General features: G+C 37.7%; 1 protein-coding gene across 1 annotated transcript in view; it reads left to right on the top strand.

Annotated features, from left to right (window-relative positions):
* Positions 1 to 9,620, top strand: part of SMARCA5 (SWI/SNF related, matrix associated, actin dependent regulator of chromatin, subfamily a, member 5) — a 53,174-nt gene that overhangs the window by 30,989 nt on the left and 12,565 nt on the right. The window contains exons 10-14 of the mRNA XM_004708748.2: positions 1,376 to 1,485; positions 2,703 to 2,929; positions 4,972 to 5,093; positions 6,356 to 6,508; positions 7,415 to 7,547. Of these exons, the coding sequence (XP_004708805.1) occupies positions 1,376 to 1,485; positions 2,703 to 2,929; positions 4,972 to 5,093; positions 6,356 to 6,508; positions 7,415 to 7,547 (745 nt within the window). The remainder of the gene's footprint in view (positions 1 to 1,375; positions 1,486 to 2,702; positions 2,930 to 4,971; positions 5,094 to 6,355; positions 6,509 to 7,414; positions 7,548 to 9,620) is intronic.

Below are 9,620 nucleotides of genomic sequence, written 5' to 3'. Positions count from 1 at the left end.
AAATAAATAAATAAATTGGTAGTTATATGGTGTCAGCCCATCTGATTGAGGGTCTTCCTCTGATTTTGCTGCCCCTTCACTTTACCAAGCATGATGTCTTTTGCCTCAGGCACAGGAGCAATTGAAAGGCCACTGCCATATTTTTATCTGTTGTATGTAGAGTCTATATGGGTCACAACCAGCTCAGTGGCACCTAACAACAACACATAGCGCAAACAAACCAGAATAGCCCAGCCAACAGAATCAATCAATTACGCCATTGTGTTTATTTTCATCAGAGCTAGGCAGCAAGGAGATGCCTCCTTTACTCAGCTCTGCTTTTTACTCTGACCTCCGTCCATAGCTTTTGTGGTCCTGTGATAAAACAATTCCTGATAAATTCGCGTGAGTTAGAGGTCGTAATGCAGCCATTAGCCATATCTGATACTTACCCCCAGTGACCCCTTCAGCCCTTCCCTCTAAAACAAAACACTAGTAGCTTATATTTTAAAACGACTTCACGTTTTGTGGGTTGGCTGGCTAGTGTCTTTGCTGTATTCATCTGAGTTTGTTTTACCTGCATTTAGCTAAATAATTTTGAAAGAGCCAGTGTAGCCGAAGGTCTTCACTCACGTGTTGGCTGTTGGCTAGATTACCTTTCTAGCGTGTGGGGGGGGTGGGGGGGGGGGGGTGGGGTATTTTTCTCACCAATTTTTAATTTTGGTGTAGCTTTCTTTGGTGATGCAGTCATCCAATGTAAGTAGAACAAAACATGGCATAAATTTTAAAAATGGAAAGATATTTTTAGTTTTGCAGGTACTTTAAATGTACTATTTTATGACTATTCATGAACTGCACATAGCATTAGTATGTCTAATAAACATTGAATAAAGGGCTATGCGAAAAGAAGCAGAGCTAAAGTATGGTACTAAAGTAAGACTATTGCTTTTCCCTGGGTAGGAAAAGAAGATAGTAGATGAGAGGGGCACAGGAAAAATTTCTGGGGTGTTAGTTTAGATGAGGTCCACATGGGTATTTAAAATTTTTTATTCTATATGTCTATTTTGTATGGGTATATGTTAGCTTTTTTAAAAAGGTAGTAAATTTGACAAATGCTGCATACCTTATGTAGGCCCAGCCATTTATTATGTTAGGTAATCTGTATGCTAGTTGTTAGCTTTAAACCTAAAAGGCACTGAAGGTTGAAAACATTGTTTCTAATAAAATGTATGCTTTTAACATTTTATGATTAATGTAAAAGTCCATACTCATTATATATTGAAGAAATAACTTGAAATGACATTCAAGTAGAAACTTTTAACATGTATTTGAAAGACTTCATTCCTCAGATAATTTACATTTCATTGAAGTCATATTTTATTTTACCTCTTTTAAGGTTTTACGTCCATTCCTCCTTCGCCGAATCAAGGCTGATGTTGAAAAAAGTTTGCCTCCAAAGAAGGAAGTAAAAATCTATGTGGGTCTCAGCAAAATGCAAAGGGAATGGTATGTCACTGGGATGTTGAAACTATTATCACCAGCTTTCATTTGTGTTTTGTTTTCTTAAAGCAAAGTGGTGCTGGCGTAGTTCAGAGACATAATGATGTAACTTGAAAGTTTATAAGTACTGGATTATAGATTACTCTCTGCTGGAAATTTCTGATAGTTCCTTTTCTTAGCAGAGCTAAACTTACTCAATTGAAGACTTTCCATTCTTAACGGATGGTTTATTTTAGGCATGAAAAAAATGTTTTTATGTGAAACCGATGATAGTAATAGTTCATGGGAGCTAATATTAAAGTCTCGTAAATAAGTTAAACTTGTTAATTCCCCTTATTTGTTCTTATCCCTGTGCTCTCCCTGAAGTTTTATCAACATATAGAATAAGTATATTGTGCTCAAAGTGGAGAAATCACAGCCACTCTACTCTGTACCTTTCATACCACATCGAAAATATATTCCATTCCCTACTTAATTTGGATAGATCATTTAAAGAGATTGGGGTTGTTAGGCTGTAACAGAAGGACTACTGTAAAAGTTGAACTGCTTTACATGCCTTCAAAATACTGTGTTTGAAGGGCTACTTGGAGGCACAGATTATTAGGCTCCAAAATACTGAACTATGACGTAGTCAGTGCTAATGGAAGACATTTAATTTTCCCTTTAGGTAAACATAATGGTGAACTTTTTTATTAGAGCTATGTTGGAAAGGGGCCCTGATAAGATAGGGGGTGCTCATTGGGCTACTAACCTAGGGCAGCAATTTGAAACCAAGAGCTGCTCTGTAGGAGAGAGCTAAGTCATTCTTCCCCTGTAAAGAGTTCATCTTGGAAAGCCACAGGGCCGTCCTGCTTCTCTTAAAGGACGCCATGAATCAGAATCGACTAGATAGCAGGGAATTTTGGTTTGGTTGGAAAGGCCTGCCTAGAACAGTATTTTGTACCTCCATGATTTGAGATGTTGAAGCATATATTGCTAAGATTTTGTTGAAAAGTTTCAAGGTTGTAACTGGATTGAGATAAATTTCTCATTCCTGTAAAATGATTGTCTAAATGCCAAAAGCCCTCAAAAGGTATTTCAGGGTTGAGGTGGAAAGAGGGATTAGAAGTTTATGATTTGTTCATTCCAGGTATGTGGGGTTGAGGTAGGAAGGTGATTTATTATGTAAAGTGACAAGGACTGTTCAGAGACTGAGTACTTTAAAGTACTTTTCTTTTCAATAGGTATACTCGGATTTTGATGAAGGATATAGATATATTGAACTCTGCAGGGAAGATGGACAAAATGAGACTGTTGAATATCCTGATGCAGTTGAGGAAATGCTGTAATCATCCATATCTCTTTGATGGAGCTGAACCTGGTCCACCATACACAACAGATATGCATCTAGTTACCAATAGTGGCAAAATGGTGGTGTTGGACAAGCTGCTCCCCAAATTGAAAGAACAAGGTATCCATACTATAATCACAATTGGGAAGTAATGGAAACTAAAAATTCTAATGTTAAGGCACTACAGATTTGAAGTGATTACTTTGACTCATTATAAAACTAAATGGGAGAGAACTTTAAAATGTTTATTATCTCAGCTTTTTGTCATAAAATGCCTACACTACTTTTTGGACCCACATAGTTCTTAGATTCTTTGTTAGACAATGGTATATGTGCTCATGGTATTGTTTCAGGAGTAGTCACATGTATTTTTTTACTAAATTACCTTGTGCAGACCCAAGTCTTAAAATTTATAACATTCTAACTCTTTGTAAGACAATGGTATGTGTGTGGTGTAATTATAGAAAAGTATCTTTAAATTGTGTGATCATTGAGGGAACATAATATGAAGCCAGCACCAGTCATTACCTATGTGCTCATAGCAAACCTAGTTTTTCTATACTGTACCTATAGCCTCCTTCCCAGGTTATTTTGCAACAAATCTCATATATTTCATACATAAATAATTTATCATTTTAAATTCTTATGAACTAGAAAGAGATATGATGGTATCGATAACCTCTTCAATATGCACACAAACACATAGGTAGCTCACATTTACAGTGGAGTTCTGTTCTGACCATTCCATTATAAGTCTGTTTTGAGGTAGTTGAATACTGTTTGTTTTTTTTTAAATTTTAAGTTTTTATTATTAGTCCCTTTTATTCAGTGGAAATACATGTTTTTAATGTCTTTGGGGGTGGTTTGAGAATTACAAGACATTAGTAAATTATTGTTGCAGTGTTTTGTGTACTATGTATTATTAATAATAATATTTACATAAAAACAAACCCTAAATGCCAGTCAGTCATAAGTTAAACACTACATATATGTGCATGCTTCAGAAGGTTTCTGGAAAGATTACCGGTATGTTATCTTTTAATTTCACTTTCCCATGAACCTTTTGAAGCCACTTCATATGTATGCACATAGACAACACATACAAGAGAGCTTCAAAACATTTGTCATCCTTTTCATTTTTCCTTGAAATGTTTGAAGTCCCTTTGTATATACATACATTCACATAAAATCTTAAAACTTTTATATATTGTGACATTTTAAAGTCCCAGTGATTTTATAATATGAAACCAATATAGAATCAGATCTCAAATTTTTCTGTTTCTATGTATATTTTGCTCAGAGAGAATCATACCAATACATGAATCTCTTCTAGGATATTGGCTATCAAAACCATATTATAAGAGTTATCAATAAATTAGTTTTTAAAAAAATAATATTCATGTGGCTATAATTTGAAAAGCACCTTGGAAATCAAGTAAAGAAAAGTTCATTTGGTGAGGAGGAGTGGCAGGAACCTGTAAGGAAATAAATTTATGTTTATTGAGAGATACACTGAACTCTCTAGGGAAAAGAGATTATCGAACATTCTTATGCATTTGGAGTATGAGAAGGTGGGACAGTCAGAGATCGTCAACTGTAGCCTCTAAGACAGGATCATTTCATAAAGCTGGCTGAAAAATGAGTGGCATTGAATAATTTCAATTATGGTAGATAAATGAATGGTAAATTGTTTAGATATTAGGCTCACATTGGTAGCCCTTTGCCCTGAAGGATCAGGCTTCAGAAGTAGAAGATGACAAAGTGGGCATATCGGTGTGTACTGGGGAATGAGTAAGGAAGCAGTGGCACAGAAGGGCTTGGCAGTGGTAGTGGTGCAAGGACGGGGAGAGGCATGTTGGAAGCTTATTTTTACATGTATGTGAGGTAAGAGTATAATGTTTCTTAAGGCTTATGAGATGGTGAAACCTTCCAGGTGGAGGCAGATATCCTTCATTTTACCTTAGTGTGCTATACAAATATTACCCTTTTTATGCCAGCATGGGGGGGGAATGGTGAAGAATGACACACTTGGATAATAAATGCAGAATTTTTTCCCCTTGTAATTAGGTAATTTGGTAATAGGAGGTAATTTGGTTAACCATATACTTTTAAATAAAAGTTTCTACTTTTGAAGCCTCTGAAATGAGTTATTATATTAACAGGTTCACGAGTACTAATCTTTAGTCAGATGACAAGAGTGTTGGATATTTTGGAAGATTATTGCATGTGGAGAAATTACGAATATTGCAGATTGGATGGGCAGACACCCCACGATGAGAGACAAGTGAGTAAAAATCAGAGGAGATAAATCTGACTTGAACAGTTTTGTCAGTTGATCCCTTCTCTGCACGCTGGGCCTGATCTGGTTTTCAACATTTTCTGTATTTTTGTTTGTTCATACGAGGATATATCTCAGAGGAGTTCTATCACTGGAGGTCACCCTTATGAAATCTGCGTTATATGCTCTTTTTTTCGGTTTATGAAACCCAGGATTGATGAACCTACAGGGACAGCAAGTAGAATAAGGGATTGGTCAGGGAGGGTGGGAGTGGGACAGGGAGACGATGTCAAAGAGTAGTAAGAAAAAGAATATATGGAAACTGATAGTGATAGCAATTGTATAATTCTGCTTGATGCAATTGAACTATGGAATGATATGATATGTGTTTTAACTCCCATTTAATAATGCATTTTAAAAAAAATGATATTTTACTTTTTATTGATTTTATTTTTTGACTTGAGACATTTTTTTTAAATCATTTTATTAGGGTCTCATACAAATCTTATCACAATCCATACACACATCAATTGTTTAAAGCGCATTTGTACATTCATTGTCCTCATCATTCTCAAAACATTTCCTCTCCACTGAAGCCCCCGACATTAGGTCCTCATTTTTCCCCTCCCTCCCCACTCCCCACTCCCTCATGAGCCCTTGATAATTTATGAATTGTTATTTTGTCATATCTTGCCCTGTCTGATGTCTCCCTTCACCCACTTTTCTGTTGTCCATCCCCCAGGGAGGAGGTCACATATAGTTCCTTGTAATCGGTTCCCTCTTTCCTACCCACTCTCCCTTTACCCTCCCTGTATCGCCACTCACACCACTGGTCCTGTAGGGATCATCCGCCCTGGATTCCCTGGATTTCCTGTTCCTATCTGTACCAGTGTACATCCTCTGGTCTAGCCAGACTTGCAAGGTAGAATTCGGATCATGATAGTGGGAGCGGGGAGGAAACATTTAGGAACTAGAGGAAAGTTGTATTTTTCATCGTTGTTACATCGCCCCCTGACTGGCTCGTCACTGAGACATTTTTCATTCATTTCCTAACCAAGTCTTGCAGGTATATGAGGAAATCTATTGACTTTGAAAGAGCTATCTTGTACTTCAATTACAAGGTCTGAGTTCTTGTTAAGTAAAATAATTTTTCAATGAATATTTCTGTCCTCTCTAGGAATATAAACACATCTTTCATAAATAATGAAAAACAATTTAAAAATCAGGTGAAATAATTTTCTGACACTTGTTTTATTTTTTATACATAGGATTCCATCAATGCGTATAATGAGCCAAACAGCACAAAGTTTGTTTTTATGCTAAGCACGCGGGCCGGTGGTCTTGGCATCAATCTTGCTACTGCTGATGTTGTAATATTGTATGATTCAGATTGGAATCCCCAAGTAGATCTTCAGGCTATGGTAAGAGATAGCAGATAACTATGCTTTAGAGTAAATCAGACAATATCCAAATACAAGTGATTTAACCCAGTAGAATCTTTTCTCTCCCCTAATATTTCTTTCCAGTGAGTACTTTGAAGGTGATTTTCATCCACATCAGGATACTTCCGTCTTATAGCTATGCCATATTTTAGAATGCTCGGTTTTTCTTTTGCCATCTTTTATGTTAGTTGAGGGTTGTCTAATTTTGTTTTTAAATAGGTCAAACCGGAAAGCGTTCTCATATAGCTTAACTGACTGTGAGGGAATTGTTAAATGGTCGTATAGTTGTGTTCCAAGGGGAAAGAGAAATGGGCTTGCTGAGCAATTAGCCTGCCTGCCACATATTACATGCTTAAAATGTGTGCCCATATGTGGCTAGATCAGGGAAATAAATTTTATATTAGGTTGAGAAAATTTATGATCTGTAAATTAATATCAGAACTTAAATGGCTTAGCCCATGGTACAGCGACCATTAACTTGGTTTTACTAATTTGCTGGTGTTGGTCACTTTCATCCAGTACCTTTTGTAAAGGTGGCCGGGGAATGTTCATTATTATTTAAAATGAGAGCTGTTTTTAGTAATAAAGTTTGTCAACTTACCAGAAGTTAAATAGAAAATCAAAATTATTTTGAATACTTGCATGTAGTTAGATATGAGGACTTTTAAAGGTTAGGTCATAATTTAGACTTGATTTAGGTAGAAAAATAGTGAATATAAGTAAACTTAAAACCCAAAGCTACACACTATTTTTCCTTATATTTTTATTGCTACTCTGTTAACAAAATTAAAAAAATATTTTATGCTTGAAAATAATTTAAATGTATGCATGCGAGCATTATAGAGTTTTTAGACTATATTCAAAATCACATGGTTGGCTGTCTAGGACCGAGCACACAGAATTGGACAAACCAAGACAGTGAGAGTGTTCCGGTTTATCACTGACAACACTGTAGAAGAAAGGATAGTGGAACGTGCTGAGATGAAACTGAGACTGGATTCAATAGTCATTCAACAAGGTGAGCCCTAACTTAAAAATTGTACCAAGCTGGATTGATAAATTGGTGGGGGGTGCTAGTTTAGGAGTTTTTGTTATTAAGGCATCTTCTTGAATCAGGTAAGCTAGTAGCTAACATTTGTATTACAAAGATATTAGTTTAATTTGTTATTAAAAGTGTGGCAGGGTCAGGAATGTTAACTTTTGAGTATTGGCTCTATAAGTTAGCAGTCACACTTTTTGCTTATTTCAGCCCATTATGTTCATCTCTAAAACGAGAAGAAAGGCCCCCGCCCCCCCATCAGCTGTCAGAGTTGATTTTTTTTTCCTTCCCCGAAATGAAGGCGTTTATTAGGGGAATTAGTAGGTTGCCAAAAGCCAGGATCTGTAAACAGCACGGATACGTCATTGGTCCACAGCAGCACCTCTCCTCAGCCAGCATCCAAGTCTCGAGTCCTCAGCCTCAATCACATGGTCCCTGGGCCTCTGCTTCCCTGGTCTCATTAATCTCTACTCTTTGTTTTATCTCCTGGTTTCCTTACCTTGGTCTCTGGTCTCCGCTTGGCTCCTTTACTCTGTCCCATAATTACTGAGCAACAGCATCGAGTTGATCTCACTCATCCATCTCCTTTGGATTTGTATGAGAATAGACAACCTTTCTTTTGTGGAGCAGCTCATGGCTTTGCACCACTGTCCTTGCAGTTAGCAGCTCATTAGTTCATCACTTAGCCCACCATTTAGGATATGTTTTTAGAATAAAATGGATAATATATAAACAATAATAAATGTCTGGTATGGCAACGTGTGACGATGGAGGTGGTGTTTGATAGCTTCTCACTTCTTCATTTGTGTAAGGAGAATCATCATCGTCGGCATCAACTGCTAGTTCTTAAATGAGGTTGAGTCAGCTATGCCCAGCTTCTGTACCACTTAACACCAGTTGCCCTTCCCACAGCACTTTAATGCTGGCTTCAGTACTTCTTTGTAATTGCCTTGTAGCTCGTAGACAGTACTCAGAATGATGGGGTTCATTAGGAAATTAACAGGTTACAAATGCTCAGGATATAATTATTCAACTAGGCCGGTCTCTTCTCAGCAGTGTCCGTAGGCAGGCAGGCTTCTCTGTGGCCTTCTTCCTTTTATACACAATACCCCAGGGGCCTCACCCCCAGTCAGGTAATGATACAAGGTTATTTACTATTTTATTAGGGGCTCCTACAGCTCTTATCACAATACATACATACATCCATGTGTCAAGCACATTGGTACATCTGTTGCCATCATCACTTTCAAGACATTATCTTTTTACTTGAGCTCTTGGTATCGTCTCATTTTTTTCCCCCTCTCTCCCCCATTTCCCCCCCTCATGAACCCTTGATAATTCATAGATTATTATTTTTCCATGTCTTATACTGACCGATGTTTCCCTTTACTCACTTTTTTGTTGTTCGTCCCCCTGGGAGGGGGTTTTATATAGATCATTGTGATCGGTTCTCCTTTCTCTTCCCATCTTCCCCTTGCCCTCCTGGTATTGCTACTTTCATTATTGGTCCTGAGGGGTTTATCTGCCTTCGATTCCCTGTGTTGTGAGCTCTTACCTATACCAGTGTACGTGCTCTGGTCTGGCCGGAATTGTAAGGTAGAATTGGGGTCATGATGATGTGGGCTAGTGGGAAGCATTAAAGAATTAGAGGAAAGATATGTTTTATCGGTGCAATACTGCACCCTGACTGGCTTATGTCTTCCTTGTGACCCTTTGGTACGAGGATGTCCAATTGCCTACAGATGGGCTTTGGGTCTCCACTCCGCACTCCCCCTCATTCACGTTGATGTGATTTTTTTGTTCTGTATCTTTGATACCTGATAGTATCGACACCTCATCGTCACACAGGCTGGTGTGGTTCTTCCATGTGGGCTTTGTTGCTTCTCAGCTAGATGGTCGCTTGTTTATCTTCAAGCCTTTAAGACCCCAGACGCTCTTATCTTTTGATAGCCGGGCACCATCAGCTTTCTTCACCACATTTGCTTATGCACCCATTTTGTCTTCAGCGATCATGTTGGGGAAGGTGAGCATCAAGGAATGCCAGGTTATTAG

Source organism: Echinops telfairi, unplaced genomic scaffold (assembly GCF_000313985.2).
Source record: "Echinops telfairi isolate 266 unplaced genomic scaffold, ASM31398v2 ScPeMD7_5868;HRSCAF=6743_0, whole genome shotgun sequence".
NCBI lineage: Eukaryota > Metazoa > Chordata > Mammalia > Afrosoricida > Tenrecidae > Echinops > Echinops telfairi.
Note: the sequence above shows the minus strand (reverse complement) of the source record. Positions and strands in the feature narration are given on the sequence as shown.